Source organism: Rhinolophus hipposideros (assembly GCF_964194185.1).
Source record: "Rhinolophus hipposideros genome assembly, chromosome: 15".
NCBI lineage: Eukaryota > Metazoa > Chordata > Mammalia > Chiroptera > Rhinolophidae > Rhinolophus > Rhinolophus hipposideros.
This window is the reverse complement of record NC_138061.1, coordinates 22,723,541-22,739,726: the sequence shown is the minus strand read 5'-3', so window position 1 is coordinate 22,739,726 and position 16,186 is coordinate 22,723,541. Positions and strand designations below refer to the sequence as shown.

General features: G+C 52.5%; 1 protein-coding gene across 3 annotated transcripts; it reads left to right on the top strand.

Moving 5' to 3' along the window:
• Positions 1-305: 305 nt before the first annotated feature.
• PPRC1 (PPARG related coactivator 1) lies at positions 306-14,571 on the top strand. 3 transcript variants are annotated; one of them, XM_081075289.1, is made up of 14 exons: positions 306-480; positions 4,374-4,562; positions 5,131-5,277; positions 5,397-5,498; positions 5,608-8,503; positions 8,815-8,868; positions 9,711-9,768; positions 10,542-10,612; positions 11,592-12,309; positions 13,105-13,242; positions 13,342-13,408; positions 13,527-13,648; positions 13,890-14,041; positions 14,318-14,571. In XM_081075289.1, exons 1-14 carry the CDS (start codon positions 328-330, stop codon positions 14,419-14,421), a joined length of 4,971 nt encoding a protein of 1,656 aa, XP_080931415.1. In that variant the 5' UTR covers positions 306-327; the 3' UTR covers positions 14,422-14,571. The 3 variants fall into 3 exon arrangements, with proteins under 3 accessions (XP_080931415.1, XP_080931417.1, XP_080931416.1); XM_081075290.1 differs by having other exon boundaries at positions 325-480; positions 10,545-10,612; XM_081075291.1 differs by lacking the exons at positions 10,542-10,612; positions 11,592-12,309 and having other exon boundaries at positions 316-480.
• Positions 14,572-16,186: the final 1,615 nt, after the last annotated feature.

Genomic DNA, 16,186 nt, shown 5'->3' with positions numbered 1-16,186 from the left:
ATAAAATGCGCAAATGTTAACTCTTCCCTTATTACCTTTCGCTCCCCAACTGTGTCCCCACTACACAGCAAAAACTAAGCATTACAGTAAGCCTACAGCATGTGCCACTCGGGCTCTGCTTAAAGTGACTACTACTCCCAGGCTCCCTCGCCAGGCCAGAGCCCTCTTTCCGGGTGCAAGTGGATCTCGCCGCATGACCTTCTGGGATTCGTAGTCTTGCAGTGTCTTCCGGGAGTTGTAGTTCCCTTCCCACAATCGGCTGGGCGAGGCAGGCGACTCGGAGGCGGCGCCGGCTATCAGAGCTGCACTGGGTGTTCAGGGGCCAAGATGGCGGCGCGCCGGGGACGGAGAGACCGAGTCGTGCCGCTTCCGACTGGTGGCCCCGGCCCCGACCCTGGCGGTGGAGTCCGCGGCAGCAGTAGGGGGAGTCGGAGCCAAGCGCCATATGGGACTGTGGGCACTGTGAGCGGCGGGGAGCAGGTGAGAGACTGGCGGGCGGCCCGCGGCTGGCAGCAAAGCGGCGTGTGCCGGGCGGTGACACGTGGACGCCACAGGAAAGGGAGGAAGCGCTCTGGAGTCGATGCCGGCTGGCTGTGGGAGACGGGTTGGGCCGAGTGAACCTGGGCCGTTTGCTGGGGAGACACGGCCAGAGGCAAGGTCTCTATGGCCATGCCTTCGGAACGCCGGAGAGGTAGAGACCGGTGTCGGAAACATGGCCCGTGATGCGGGGGAGAAGGGGGAGAGTGTCAAGCATTCAGATTTGGAGTCGAGGGCTAAGATCTCTCTCTAAGGATGCCGAGTGGGGGTTCCCTTAGCCCCCTAGTCCCGCGCCGCATTGCCTTTTAGGAGCCACGTGGGGTGGGGGGAGCGATTTTCCCGGGAGTACTTGTCTGCTACCCCTCCCCCTCTAGGCGGCCCCGGCACCCACGTGGGTTGGGCTCGAGGTTGGGGGGGCCGCGGGTCCACGTGGGGGCGGGGAGGGGATGTCCACGTGGCTCCCGCCCCAGGCTGCCGGCATCTCGTATCCGCGCTAGAGCCGCACTGCTGGGAACTGGGTGTGTCTCGGCGGGTCCCGCCATCTCGCACCCGGCTGGGGGCCCCTGGCCGGGAAGGAAGGTAGAGGCTGCTTGAGTCAACTTTGTTGAGAGCCACGGAGGAGTTTTTTTCCTCCCGCTTTGGTCTGCGGCGCCTCTAGACAGCGGATGGTGAAGGACTTTCCAGATGTCCGGGGAGTCTGTTCCCTGCAGATGGCGGAGTGTGTTGGGAAGGGTAGAGGACTGAGGTAGGTTGAAGGGCTGTGGAATGAGCTTGTGGTGGCTTCAGACTGACCGGCTTAGGGTGGGTTATGAGTCACGAGCACGGGCGTTTTGGTTGCCTTCAGTTCTGCCTTAGTCTTGATTCAAGGGGAGTGGGGAGTGTCAACATGTACATGGGACAGAATTAAGAAAAGGAAAGGGAATCCTCTCCTGTCACGTTTTCCTCCAGCATCTCTTTTGAGGAGGCAACGAAGGCCTGCTTCTGTGAACTGACATACACATGGAGGTGGGCTGTATTTAAGGCTCTCTGGAATTTTTGCTGGGGATGGTAAAAGTTGGAGGCGATTTGAGAACTATTCAACACTAATTGAACATTTATGGGATGAGGGGAATTCTTTCTGTTGGACTTTTTTCTTCTTGTCCTTAAGTTCTCCATACTTAAAACGTGTTATCTTCTTACTCCTCAGCAAAGGGCTTCTTAAAAGTTCCCTCCCAGAGTGGAGGTGGGCAGGACTTAGTTTGAACTGTTATCTCTCTAAAGCAATTAAGTTGAGTCCTTGAAAACTTTTTTTGTTCTTCTCTAGGTGGGAGTTGGGCTGCAGGTTGCCAGGTAATGTTAGTTTAAGCAGACCAATCCAGGCCCTTGCCCAGGAGAGAATGGCTTCTGGGGCTCTAACTTGGGAGCTGCCTACCCCCTTTTCCTACATTTTCTCAGAGGTCACAACTTGTGGGACTGGTGCTGCCCACTTTTGGGGGGAGAGGTAGGAAGGATCCATGACCAGCAGTAATCCAAATTGGGTGGTCATTTGGGGTTGGAAGGGGTCTTCTGGAGGGATTCTCCCCTGCGCCACTCCCCTTCTCCCCCAACAAAAAGAAGGGTAGGTAGAAGCTAGTCAACTAGGTATTTATTGAGGTACCCTTATGTTCAGACACGGATACTATGGTAAACCACACATGGTGTCTGTCCTACAGGCTTGGCACAATAATTGATGAGTGGGACAAAAAGGGAAGTGCAGCATATTTGGGATTATGTAATTCAGCAGTAGTAATCTACTTTGCAGGGTCTGAGAAAGGACATTTTAAGCTCAGACTTGAGGGCTGTGTGGCAGGTGGGGGACACTTTCATTAGAGGGAAGAGTATGTGAAGGCCTTGAGGTGGGAGAGAACATGGCTTATCAGAGAAACAGACCTATATGGCTGGTTGTGTAGACAGACAGGCAAGTTGGTGAGAGAAGACACACTGGAGCAGAAGAGGCTGGTGGGGAAGACCAGGACCCCTATAAGCCATCTTAAGGAGTTCAAACCTAATGCCAAGAGCAGAAAGATACCATTGGAGGGACTTAGGGAAGGTCTTGGGAAGTGATCAGATTGTATTTTTAAAAGTTTGTAGCGGGTTTTGAACCATGCCAGGACAAGGCTGGATGTGGGAAAGCCAGTTGGGAAGTTGTTGAAGTTAAAGATGCCGGTGGCTGGCTCACTTTTAGCCTGGGCTTAGTCCCTAAATGATCATGGTAGCCTGGGAGCTGTGCTGTTTGGGGATTGAATGATGGGTGAGGTCAGCTGAAAAGGGGGGTGTCTCTGACTGGGGCTCCAGTACTTGTCTAATGGAGGTAGTGATGAGTGGTTTGTAGAGCTGGGCATTGTCTTGAGATTCTGGTCCAGTGGCCGGGCCAGGTAAGTGGCAGGGCAAGTCGAGATGCAGCCTCTTTGCTCACCCAGGAGTGTTTGCTGAGCCAGGTGCTATTCAGCTGCTGGTTGTAATTACAGGATTGTGAAGGCCTGGGAGGAGTTAGTGTCTAAAATTTGCCACTTTTCACTTCACCTCTGGGCCTGGCCTCTTAAAGTGTCCCTATCTAGCCTTTTCTCTCTCTGGGTATCAGAACTCTTCCACTTAGTTAGGAGGGTGGGTGTGGGGTGTAGTTACACCTGTTGCTTTTTTTTTTTTTTCTTTTTGTAAGAGGTGCAGAGTTTCCCTTTGCTGCAGAAGGGGAAAGGGGACTGGCCTGTCCGTGTTTGTTCCTATTCTCCGGCTTTTGCCTCATCTGTTCCTATAGTGGAGATACCTGTGCCTCTGGACTGTGGCCTCTAGCCTTGCCAGCCCCATTCCAGCCACTTCTGGCCCTGCCCACTCCCACATGCTTGACAGGCCTGGACGGGTGGCTCCCTGCCTAACAAGGGTGATGACATTTCTAGTTCTCAGGGAAGTGATGGGGTGGGGCTTTTCCATCTACAGAATCAAGCTTTCTCATCTTTTGCTCTCACCTGGTGGGGTAGGGAAGAGACTTTTTTTCCCCCTTGGGACTACCATTGAGTGGTTGGGTGGCACATTGTAGGGCCTTCAATCGAACGTGTGAGGTGTGAAAAGCAACTGTGTATAAGACACTGTGCTAGGCAATAACCAGGAAGTACATGCACAATTTAAACACTTCTAAGAGCCCAGAAAAATATAAGCTAATAGAATGTAAAGGGTTATTTGCCCCAAAGGACCTTGGAATCTAGTTTTAGTCATGATGGAAAGAATGTCATGGGCCGGGTAGGGGGCAAAATGTGACATCCAGAAAAGGGAGTGGTACAAAAACATGTGTGAACTCAGGAGAGAGATCGTTTTGGGTTGGGGCAGCCTGAGGTGTCTTTTTGGGAAAGGTGGAGTTTGAGCTAAGCAGAGAAGAGTGGCCTAAGCAGGATTTGAGGGAGGTAAGGTGGTGGTGGCTGAAACTGTCTGCCTGCTGATCTCCTGTCCTTTGGTGTGCCCCTCAGACTGTCTGCCTTCACACTGCCAGCAGATGACTCTTCTGAACAATCTTGATCTTTTTGATGTTTTTACTCCCTAGTTTAATCATCGCTTGTGACTCCCCCTGTTCTGGATGGAGTCCAAACTTTTTTATCCAGATATCCTTGAAAGCTGCCATCCTGATTGGGGCTTTGGCTCCTGGGCTATACTTTTCTCTGCCTAGCAAGTCTGGAGGTTTGGCTGTGGTAGGGCTCCTGCCAGGTGTGGGGCCATTAGTGGACGGCTGGGCACCTTGTTTTTACAGAGCAGCTCAGTCAGATGGCCCAGGGGACCCGTGTCCTGCAGCCTTCATCACGCCCTTCTGACCTTCCCCCCTTTGGCCCCAGGTGCTGCTGCATGAAGAGGTGGATAATTCTGGTTTTGTCAGTCTGTCTCGGCTGGGCCCCTGCCTGAAGGACAAGGACCTGGAGATGGAGGAGCTAATGCTGCAGGATGAGACCCTGCTGGGGACCATGCAGAGCTACATGGATGCCTCCCTCATCTCTCTCATCGAGGACTTTGGGGGCCTTGGGGAGGTGAGCTGGAGCTGGGCTGGGAGGTCTTCAGGCAGGAGCTCTGCGTGGGAGCCTGTGACTCAGTGGCTCTTCTAGAACCTTGCCTCCTGGATACCCAACCTGAGTCCTTGAAATACTGTTTTTGTCTCTAGGTGAGAGTCGGGCTGCAGGCTGCCAGATTATGTCCCATGTAAGGATGACCTGGCAGGCTTGGACTACAGTCCAAGGCTTTTCCCCCTGCCTGGGCCCCTGACGTACATGTCCAGAAGGTTCTGAGCCCTGTTTTGAGCCCAATTCCAGCTTAGCCAAGGGTTGTCTACTGAGCATCCCACTTCTTATTTGAGTGTAGAGGGAGCGGGAGCGTGTGAGACAGAAGTTTAAGACTCAATACTAACAGGTCTGTTGACACTAGAGATGTCGTGGTAGTAAATCAGGTTGGAACCCATGTCCCCGGGACGCAAATGTCTCCCTGTCACATTTAGCTGAACTGGGCCTGTGAGACTGATTCTCTTGGCATCCAGTTCTCCTCAGTGGCACGGTAGGTCATTAGGGATGTTGGTGGAACCTTCCTGTTGTCTTTCTGGAGCAGAGCAGGTTATCTCTGGAGGACCAGAATGAAATGTCACTGCTCACAGCTCTGACGGAGATCTTGGACAATGCAGATTCCGAAAACCTGTCTCCGTTTGACAGCATTCCTGACTCGGAGCTACTTGTGTCACCTCGGGAGGGCTCCTCTGTGAGTGTGGGACCAGGGCAAGGGGATGTATGGTTGGTGCCAAGGTTAGAACCACATCCGTGGACCTATTCCAAAGTTCTGAAGCACAAGCTCATCTCAGGTCCTTTTCTCCCTCGTAGCTGCACAAGCTGCTTACTCTCTCTCGGACACCCTCAGAACGTGACCTCATCACTCCAGTTGACCCACTGGGTCCCAGCACAGGCAGTAGTAGAGTGAGTGGGGTAAGCCTGACTCAGTAGCCTCGGAATCCCAGGAGGGAGGAGTGTGTGGGGACAGGTCTGGAAAAACATTCCTGGAGAAAACGCCTGTGGCTTCTTGTCTCTCCTTCAGGTTGAGATGTCTCTCGCAGATCCCCCTTGGGACTTCTCCCCCCCCTCCTTCGTGGAGACCTCTTCCCCCAAACTTCCTAGCTGGAGACCCCCAAAATCTAGACCCCGCAGGGGCCAATCCCCTTCTCCCCAGCAGCGTAGTGATGGGGAAGAAGAGGAGGAGGTGGCCGGCTTCAGTGGCCAGATGCTTGCTGGGGAGCATGGCAACTCCATGAGCAGCATCCCAGATTTCCCCATGCACCTGGCCTGCCCCGAGGAGGAAGATAAAACAGTAGTAGCAGAGATGGCAGTACGCGCAGCTGGTGACGAGAGCATCTCTTCCCTGAGTGAGCTGGTGCGGGCGATGCACCCGTATTGCCTGCCCAACCTGACCCACCTGACGTCCCTCGAGAATGAGCTTCAGGAGCAGCTGGATGATTTGACCCTGCCTGAGGATTGTATGGTGCTGGAGATTGTGGGCCAGGCAGCTGCAGCCGGCAATGACCTGGAGATTCCAGTGGTGGTGCGGCAGATCCCTGCGGGACCCCAGCCTGTGCTCCTAGATGACTTGCTAGAGGCCAGTCCGGCTTTGCAGCTGCTCATGCCTACACTAGAGTCAGAGACAGAGGCCGCTCTGCCCAAGGAAGCGCTCTGCCCTGAGAAGGAGGGATTGTCACTGGATTCAGAGGAAAAGCTGGAGTCAGCCTGCTTGTTGAAGCCCAGGGAGGTTGTGGAGCCAGCGGCGCCCAAGGGGCCTCAGAACCCACCAGGCAACGCAGTGCTGAGTTCCCAGAGAGCTCGAAAGGGCAGGAGAAAGAAGGTCAAAGAACAGCCAGCAGCCTGTACAGAAGGCTATGCCAGGAGGCTGAGGTCATCCTCTCGTGGGCATCCTACAGTGGCTACAGAGGTGACCTCTCAGGAAGGCACCTTACCTCAGCAGGAACTTCAAAGAGAGGTGGGGCCGCCTCGTGGTAGAGGGAAGCCCCGGGCTTGGGCTCGGGCCTGGGCAGCTACGGTGGAGAAACCAAGGCCTGGGAACTTGAAGAGTAGAGCTGGACAAGCTAGTCCTGCTAAAGAAGGTCCTCTAGACCTCTGCCCCAACCTGGGTGACACCATTGAAACCAGCTCTCTCTCATTGGTTGACTCTGCTCGAGCCGACCCCATGCCACTTGACTCCGTGGAAGCTGATCCCACTGCAGTTGCTCCTGTTCTGGCTGACCCTGTACCTGTTGACCCTGCGTTGGTCGACTTTCCTTCAGCCAACACAGAGCTGGTTGACCATCTCCCAGCTGACCCAGTGCTCACTGAGCCAGTCCTAACTGACTTGGCAGCAACTGACCGTGCAGTAGTTGTTCCTATCTCAGGTGACTTGCCACTAGTTGACTCTGTCTTGGCCCACCCAGCACCAGTTGACTCCGTTTCCAATGATCTGGCTCCGGTTAACCCTGTGCTAGTTAAGTCTAGGCCAACTGATCCCAGACGTGCCGCAGTGTCGTCAGCCCAGGGGAGTCCAGCCCCCCAGTTCCTTCAGGAGTCAGAGTCCTTGGACTCCCCAAAGGCCATCATTTCTGAAGTCAAGGAGGTTGTGGGTCCTCTGAAAGTAGGAAGTGGAACCAGTGCCACAACCCAGGAAGCCAGACCTCGGCCTCTTAGTCTGTCCGAATATCGGCGACGAAGGCAGCAGCGCCAAGCAGAGGCAGAAGAAAGGAGTTCCCAGCCCCCAGCTGGGAAGTGGCCTAGCCTCCCAGAAACCCCCACAGGGCTGGCAGACATCCCTTGTCTTGTCATGCCACCAGCCCCAGCCAAAAAGACAGCTCTACAGAGTAGCCCTGAGACTCCTTCGGAGGCTTGCTTTGTGTCTGTGGGTCCCAGCCCTGCTTCTAGTCCTGAGCCACCAGCAAGCAAACCTATGGCCTCAACTCCCACTGAGCAGGTGTCATCCCAAGAGATGCCACTGCCAGCAAGACCTCCACCTCTGACTGTACAGTCCATGCCCCCTACAATACCCACTGCTCTGCCTTTTCCACCAGGTGGGCTGGGCATGACCCCTATGTTGCCCCTTTCCGCAAGTGGGCAAGGGGTCACGGGTCAGCCCCCACCACCCTTGCACCCTCCTAGTCTTCCTATGTCTGTGGGGCCAGTGCCACCTGATCCCTATACTCACTATGCCCCCATGCCACCCTGGCCTTGTTATCCCTCAGTGTCCCCTTCTGGCTATCCTTGCCTGCCCCCCCCATCAGCGGTGCCCCTAGTGTCTGGTACTCCTGGCTCCTATGCTGTTCCCCCCACTTACAATGTGCCTTGGGTATCCCCTCCTGCCCCAGTCCCACCTTACAGCTCTAGCTGTACTTATGGGCCCTTAGGTTGGGGTCCAGGGCTGCAACGCCCTCCATTCTGGCCTACTGTGCCCCCACCTCCTTTGCCTCTAGCCTCTGTTGGGAGAGCTGTTCCCCCACCCACGGTGGATCCCAGTGGCATCCCAGCTGGCCCTCCTGAAAGTGTACTTCCTGTGCCGATGGCTGCTCCCCTCAGTCTTGGGTCAGCTGGCCAGGGAACTCCACAGATAGAGCCCACCAAGGTGGAGGTTAAGCCAGTGCCTGCATCTCCCCAGCTGAAACACAAGGTGTCCTCCCCAGTCCAGAGCCCCCATAATAAGGCTCCACCATGTTTGTATGCTGAGAAAGTGGCTGTTCAGGAGCCTGCATCAGAGAGTCTAAAACTTGAGACCCAGGAGAACAGGTCCCGGGAGGAGCCCCCCTCTCCTGTTGCCAAGGCTGTTCCCACACCCACACCACGGCAGAGCACTGTCACCAAGTTGCCTGCTGTCCACCCAGCCCGTGTAAGGAAACTCTCCTTCCTGCCTACCCCACGTACCCAGGGTCCTGAGGATGTGGTGCAGGCTTTCATCAGTGAGATTGGTGAGTGCCACACCGTTAAGTTGGTGTGAAGAAGGGCATGGGGGTTGGGTGGGGAATGTCCTCCATAGAACAGGATAAAGCACCTTGGTGGGGCTGGCCTTTGTTGGATTTCTTTGGAGGGTTCTTGAGAGGGAGCGCTCTGAGTTTATTTCATTTTTTCCTGCTTTGTGTTGCGGTCTTGGTTTACTTAGTACAGTGCTCAGGAGTAGCATACAGGGAGAAGTGAGGTGATGTGGGACTTCCTGGGACCTGTATACTGAGTGGATAGGGGCTGGTTTCTCTAATCATGTGTTGTGTGTGTGCTTCCACAGGAATTGAGGCGTCAGACCTGTCCAGTCTGCTGGAGCAGTTTGAGAAATCAGAAGGTGAGGGAACCTGAGTAGCTTTGCTCCAACCCCTTTTTGTTGATACTTACTTTTGGCCCAGTCTATAGTTACTTAAACTGGGGAGGGGGAGCAGTCTCAGCTTCTAGAGCAGCGCCCTAATTGGAATAAGAAGACAAGATTCACCTGTGACGCAATCTAAGCCAGGGACAGGGTGGTGGTACAGCATGGGGAGAACTATCAAAAGTAGACCAATGGGGAGATCCAAGTGGGTTGGATTGTTTGGAGACATTTCTCTAGAGGGAAGTAGCTCTCAGCCTAGGCCTTGAAAGACAGGATTTCATAGAGTATATGTGGTGAATAAAGGCGGAGGCATAGGAATGATTGAGTGTGGAATATGTGGAAGGCAGTGGATAGCTCCACTCTTTCAGTGCAAGGCATGGGTCTATGTGCTGTGGAGGATACAGTGTCCTCTTCTCAAGGCATGGATGGTCTAATTGGGAAGAAAAATCTGCAGAAATGACTCCTGAATTGGTAATGGGTATCTGGAGTTCAAGACAAAATATAACATGATTACTGTAGAACAAGAGTAGGCTACAAGACTAGGAAATTAGGTAAGTCATGGAGAACCTTGAATGTTAGGCTTAGAAGTTTGGAATCGTATCTCAGATGCAGTGGGGAGTGTGGATGTTTCTGAGCAGAAAAAAAGATGATTGAAAATAGTAGCTGGGCACCCACTGGAGGAGAATGGATCTCTGGGGAGAGCCCAGTGGAATATATAGGCAAAGTGGATTTTCCTTCTTTGGGCCGCAAAGCCTTCTTCTACGCCTCAATCTGGAACATCTGGTTGGGCTTTTAACTATTATAGTATGGTTCCCTTGCAGCCAAAAAGGAGTGTCCTCCCCCGGCTCCTGCTGACAGCTTGGCTGTAGGAAACTCGGGGTAAGTATAGAGACGTGAGCAAGTTACCCTACAGCTGTTGGTCAGCAGCCGGCCGGCTTTCCGGGACCGTCCACTGGATGCCTCTGTTGCAGGGACGGTTAGACATCTCTAGAATCTTTCCCTGTTTCCCCATCCCCATGCTTAGTACATCCCTACTGGGCACTGTCTTGGGTGGCGAGGTAGGAGAATGTGTACCAACTAGCCTCTGGCTGATTCCAGTCTGGGGTTCCAAATGCCCTGGAGGTGCCTTGTATCGTCTGGCAAGTCGTGCCTTTGGGGATTTTTTTCTTTCATGTAACAAACTTTTAAACTTGCTAAACACTGGTGATGGTCTAAGAAAGTGGGGGGAGATGTTCATGGCTAGGGCTTCCCTGACTTGTTGGGTGACACAGGCACCCTGGACCTCCTTGTTCCCCAGTCTCATTTTCTTGTTCCTGGTACCCCATCCTGTTCTGCCAAGCATATTCCACTCCACATTGATTTTGGGTTGATTTGAGCCAGGCAGGCGAGGCTCCTGGCTTAAAGGAGGTTGGTGTTAGGGTGGAGGGTGGGTATTCAAGGTCATAGTCGCCGGCTTCCTGGCATTGGGCAGAGCTAAGATCCAACCTACAGTACAGCTGCTACGCTGCCTTTTGTGCTGGAGGAGAATGATAGGGGCAGTTTGTTCATCCTGTCCCCCGGCACGCACCCCTCTTCCATTCTTTATGAGGAAAGCAGCTGTACAAGATGTCGAGGAGGCAATGAATCAGGCTTTCCCTTTTCCCCCCCGCCAGCAGCGTTGACCCTCCCCAGGAGAAGAGGCCCCTAGACCGGTTACAAGCCCCAGAACTGGCCAACGTGGCAGGTGGGTTCAGGGTGGGGAACTCTGCCTTTGACTAGTTTATGCAGCAAATGTTTGTAGAGCCCTTTCTGCATCAAGTGTGTGTAGGTGTTGGGATACAGAGATCCGATCCTCATCCTTGAAGTTCTCACAGTCCAGGGGGCAAGTGTGAAATGAATATGTTGAGTATCAGAGGTTGTATGGTAAAGAGGTTGTATGTGTGGTTTATAGTGGGGCCTGAAGGGGGACAGTCGGGAGGGTTATATGAAAGGTAATCCCCAAAGCAGAGGCTTGAGAAAATCACTGATACCAATTAAGTAGGTTTAGGGGATCGAGCATTCTAGGTAGATGGAGCAACTTGAGTGAACTAAAGAAATAAAACAAGCCTGGTGTGTTTTGGGGAATTGCCAGTGGTTCAGTTCATCAGGAGTGTTGTGGCTGATCAGGATGGTGGGTAGAGCTAAAGCAAGGGATAAAGCTGTAGTGGTAAGTAGGAGGTCAGATATGGGAACTGGGAATAAAATGGTAAGCTATTTGGACTTTATCCTGTGCATTGAAAAAGCTTTACCAGATTGGTTTTTGGGTGCTCCCTCCAGCAGGGATGTAGAAGACAGGCGGACGTGTGTAAAGCCTCAGGTAGGGGTTCATAGGAAGATGATTACATGAGTCCGGAAAAGATGCATTCGGAAGTCAGGCAGTGCTGGGGGAAAGTGTGCATCTAGGAATGGAGAGGTAGGTCAGACAGAACCTGGTCACCAGCTAGTTTTGGGCAGTGAACTGTTGAGGGGTTCAGGGAGACCCTGGCTGGCTCGGTTTCTATTGCTAGTCTCCAAAATAGGGCCCTTCGAGAATGAGTAGTTGCAATGGTGGGAGAATTTGGGCTATTGATCATTTGTGGTGTACTTTGTGAGATGAGATGGGGTCACTCGATCCTATATACGCAGTGTTTGGAAGTGTAGAATCGGATCTCATCCTGCTATCTCCATCCTCCCTCCCCTCACAGGGCTCACCCCTCCAGCTACCCCTCCCCACCAGTTATGGAAGCCCTTGGCTGCTGTTTCACTGCTGGCCAAAGCCAAATCTCCTAAGTCCACCGCCCAGGAGGGAACCCTGAAGCCTGAAGGAGTTACAGAGGCCAAACATCCAGCTGCAGCCCGCCTGCAAGAAGGGGTCCATGGCCCTAGTCCAGTCCATGTGGGCTCTGGGGACCATGACTATTGTGTCCGGAGCAGGACACCCCCAAAAAAGATGCCTGCCTTAGTCTTTCCGGAGGCAGGCTCCCGATGGAATGTCAAACGCCATCAGGATATCACCATCAAACCTGTCTTGTCCCTGGGCCCAGCTGCCCCCCTGCCCTCACGCACAGCTGCCTCCCAGGAGCCACTTGATCACAGGACTAGCAATGAGCAGGCAGATTCCCCGGTCTCTTGCCTTGTCCCATCTGCCTTGCTGTCCCCTGAGGCCTCACCCTGCCGGAATGACACGAACACTAGGACTCCCCCCGAGGCCTCAGCCAAGCAGCGGTCAATGCGCTGTTATCGAAAAGCCTGCAGGTCAGCCAGCCCCCCAAGCAGGGGCTGGCAGGGCCACCGTGGCCGCAGCAGTTCTGTCAGCTCTGGGTCCAACCGGACCAGTGAAGCATCTTCCTCCTCATCCTCATCGTCGTCTTCATCCCGATCCCGGTCCAGGTCCCTCTCCCCTCCACACAAGAGGTGGCGAAGGTGAGCTCTGATAGCCTGTTAGGTCCTTTCCATTTAGGAAGTTCATGTACTCTCTGGTTCACTTTGAACGCTTTTGCACATTGAGTTTGATACTTTTAGGCATTAAGGCTTTTACCTCTGTCTTTGGCTTTTGTCTTTTCCCCCTTTCCTGGATTGTTTAAGGAGGCAAGCTGTGAGAAGATAGCTTCTGTCCCCTGCTGGAGTTTGGGGTATCCCTGAGGTCTCCTGCTTCCTTGAGACCTGCCTTGGGGAGGCCCATTAGGGTTTCATCTTGACCATGTTGATTCCTTCGCATACTGTATCAGTCCTCATTTCTGGTATTTCCCTGGTGGTATGTGGGAAGGTGGGATTGTGGGTTGTTAATGGTAGATAGTCTTTCCTTTAATATTCTGTTGAGGAAAGCGTCTGGGCAGTTCCTTTGGGTGTCATTCTGGCCTCTTCTGTTTCCTGACAGTATCTTTTCCTCAGTAACAGGTCCAGATTTTCCCACTTAGATAAAGAGGCCTTTATTTCTGTGTCTCTGTTTATTTTTCATCTTTCTGATATGTGAAATATTTTTCAATTTTTAATTGTGTAATTGAAAAGAAATAGGATCTATGCCAAAACATTGTGAAACATTCCACATACGTCTAAAATTCATGAGGACCTGTTTGGTCATCTGTGAAGTTTTTCTAGACTTCTGCTCTCCTTTGCCCCTGAGCTTCCTTATAGGGAGGCAGGGTTGGGGCCAAGGTGAGGTAAGGGGAATACACCTTCACCTCTCCCAGCATTCCTTTGTGCCCTTTTATTCTCCAGGTCCAGTTGCAGTTCCTCCGGACGTTCCGGAAGATGTTCTTCCTCTTCTTCATCTTCCTCATCTTCCTCATCCTCATCTAGTTCCCGAAGCCGGTCCCGTTCCCCATCCCCCCGCCGGAGAAGTGACAGGAGGCGGCGGTGAGCATGTGTTCAGGGAGTCACTGCGAGTTCCTGAGAGTTCTGAAACTTGAGCTGTCTAATGCCAGTGAGACTGATGGCGTCTTCTTCTCTTGTTAGGTACAGCTCTTATCGTTCACACGACCATTACCAAAGGCAAAGAGTGCTGCAGAAGGAGCGTGCAATAGTGAGTAGAAGAATAGGTTGTGGGAGAAGGGGGCTTGCCTCTGAGCCATGAGCTCAGAGAGCCATTTGTAGCTCTGGCCCTGGCTCATGGTGTGTCAATTTTCCTTGACCCAACATAGGAGGAGAGAAGAGTGGTCTTCATTGGGAAGATACCTGGCCGCATGACTCGGTCAGAGCTGAAACAGAGGTTCTCTGTTTTTGGAGAGATTGAGGAGTGCACCATCCACTTCCGTGTCCAAGGGTAAGCTTGGTCCCGAAGGTCAGGATGTCCTTTTTGTCCCATTCATGTACCTTGATGCTTCTTTGTCATTTCCTCTTGCTCTGGTATATGGTCAATGTCGGACAACTTCATTCCTATATTTGGGATTGGCCATTTGGGAAATTAGAAGAACCACTCCAGTCTCTCTCTGTACCCTGGGGGGCTGTTTCTCCTCCATGGCATGTGCCCACATAGCCAGCCTCTGTCTCACCCTCCCCACCAGTGACAACTATGGCTTCGTCACTTACCGCTATGCTGAGGAGGCATTTGCAGCCATCGAGAGTGGCCACAAACTGAGGCAGGCAGATGAGCAGCCCTTTGATCTTTGCTTTGGGGGCCGCAGGCAGTTCTGCAAGAGAAGCTATTCTGATCTTGGTGAGTGGAGGGAGGCCCTGAGGCTTTGATGTACTTGATATCCCCGGAAGGGTTCCCAGCCCTTTTGAGAATGGGCTAGGCAGACTTGTCACATGACATGCGAAGAACCTAAGGGATGGGAAGAGGAGAAATGGAGGCTTTCATATTTTTTACTTAAAATCAGGGTGATTTTAGCTCCATCCATTATTGGGATGGGAGGTGGCGGGCATGCTGAGGACCTTGTAGCTGGGAAGTGCGGTCAGACACTTTGATGTTTGTCTCTCTCTACCTTTATAGACTCCAACTGGGAAGACTTTGACCCTGCTCCTGTAAAGAGCAAATTTGATTCTCTTGACTTTGACACATTGTTGAAACAGGCCCAGAAGAACCTCAGGAGGTAACCCTGGGCCCTTCTCCCCTTCCCCCTTTTCTTTGGAGGTGTCCAACCATCTCCATCCCCCTCTCCCACTCTAGGGGAGAAAGCTGCTAGTGAGGAGATGACTTTTATAAAGAAATGGAAAAACCTGAAATAAAAAATGTGTTAAATCAGATTTTTTAAAGGGTATGGTTTGTTTTTTTATAACAGGAATTTAAACAAGTTAACTTGCATTTCTATGTAAGATGGGTAAGGTTGAGGGGTGCCCCCCCCCCCCCCCCCCGTGTTTGGAAGATTTACGTCACTACGCAAACTAATAAACAGAGAAAACTCCCACGTCCTCTTTGTGCTTCTTTTCGTTCTATGGTGTTAGTGCCAGACATACTCACTTCTGCTCTCTGGACACAGTGTCGTGTTTACCTCCATTGAGTTACTAGGATCCCTCGGGTCAGGTGCAAAATCCTATTGGACTTGAAACTTGGCTCCTCAGTGAAATCAGTCATTTAGGGCAGTGCTTCTCAAACTTTAAAAAGACACTTCAGTCATCTGGAGATCTTTTTAGAATTCAGATTTTGACTTCTGGGATGGGGGCCTTATATTCTGCATTTCAAACAAGGGGGTGCTGATGTTACTGGTCTAGTAAAGGGTTTTAATACCAAGGACCTAGAGGAAACTTAAACTTGTTCTGAATAAAGATTTTCTAAATAGACTTGTACATTTTAGCCTGAGCACAATGCTTGGCACACAGTAGGTGCTCAGATGTTTAAAGAAAGCATGCATGTGGGTAGAACTCTGGGGAAGAGGGAAATGTAGGAGTTGTATCCATGAGAGGGGAATGCCTATTTTGAGAAAGGCAAAGGAGAGGTGTGTGTCCCCTGAGAAAGTGCATCCTTCCCCTGCCTGAGGGGCATTAAGTGGGAAGTAGTCAAGGGGTAGTGGGTAGGATTGAAGGAATTGCTGTCTGCTGCTAATGTGAGCTGAAATATGATAGAATTTGGAATTGAGTTGGCAGGCCTGGGCATTGACATTTGAGTATTCAGGACACAAGGATCGGCAATGGGGGGGGGTTTCTAGTTCTACGTGAACTGTGACCCAGGAGGTAGAAAGGGTTATTCTCAGGACTATAGCTTGAACAGATTGCTGCTGTGTCTCCCAGGTTTGCTGCACAACCCCTTTTACCTTCATGGAACTAACCTACGACTCAGTAAGGAGGGGAAAGGATTGTCTCATGGGCAAGACATGATTGAGGGAGGGGCAGTTTGGGGGATCAACACTCCACGTCTACCACGGATAATCTGAAGGATCCTCTTTCATAGAGGTGGGAATCCAGAGGCTGGGGTGGTATCTGACAAAGGGTCTCCCTGGGTGTTGGAGGCGATGAGGATAAAAATCCGTTGGCAGCGCGGAGAATGGGGGCGGTTGGGAGATCTTGTGACGGTCTAGACTCGAGAGAGTCCACGGAGAGCTTGAGCCCGCATTACTCTACATTCCGAATTGTAGGGTCCACATTACTCTACAATCCGAATCCCAGTTAGGGCGCGGGGAAACTGCTGCTGGGAGAAGAGGTTCCTCAGGAGAAAGACGGCGCGGGAAGTCCAGAGTTTTCCCGCCACGGCCGTGGGCGTCACCCCTGACGTCAGGGCTCCGCCTTCACAAAGTGGCGGACGGCCGACTCCGCCCTTACAAGATGGCGACACTCGTGGGACCGGAAAGAGCTTACACATTTCGCCTTGACCCTGCCTCCAGGTGGAGGCGGGACTGCCCTGTGGGGTGTGCCCGCCCCTTCCGCT

Bases quoted from the DNA above. Each gene is read 5' to 3' on its own strand.
- PPRC1 (XM_081075289.1), top strand. From the start codon at position 328: ATGGCGGCGCGCCGGGGACGGAGAGACCGAGTCGTGCCGCTTCCGACT. The intron at 4,563-5,130 runs GTGAGCTGGAGC...TTTCTGGAGCAG, and splicing joins ACTTTGGGGGCCTTGGGGAG to AGCAGGTTATCTCTGGAGGA. The intron at 8,869-9,710 runs GTGAGGGAACCT...GTTCCCTTGCAG, and splicing joins GCAGTTTGAGAAATCAGAAG to CCAAAAAGGAGTGTCCTCCC.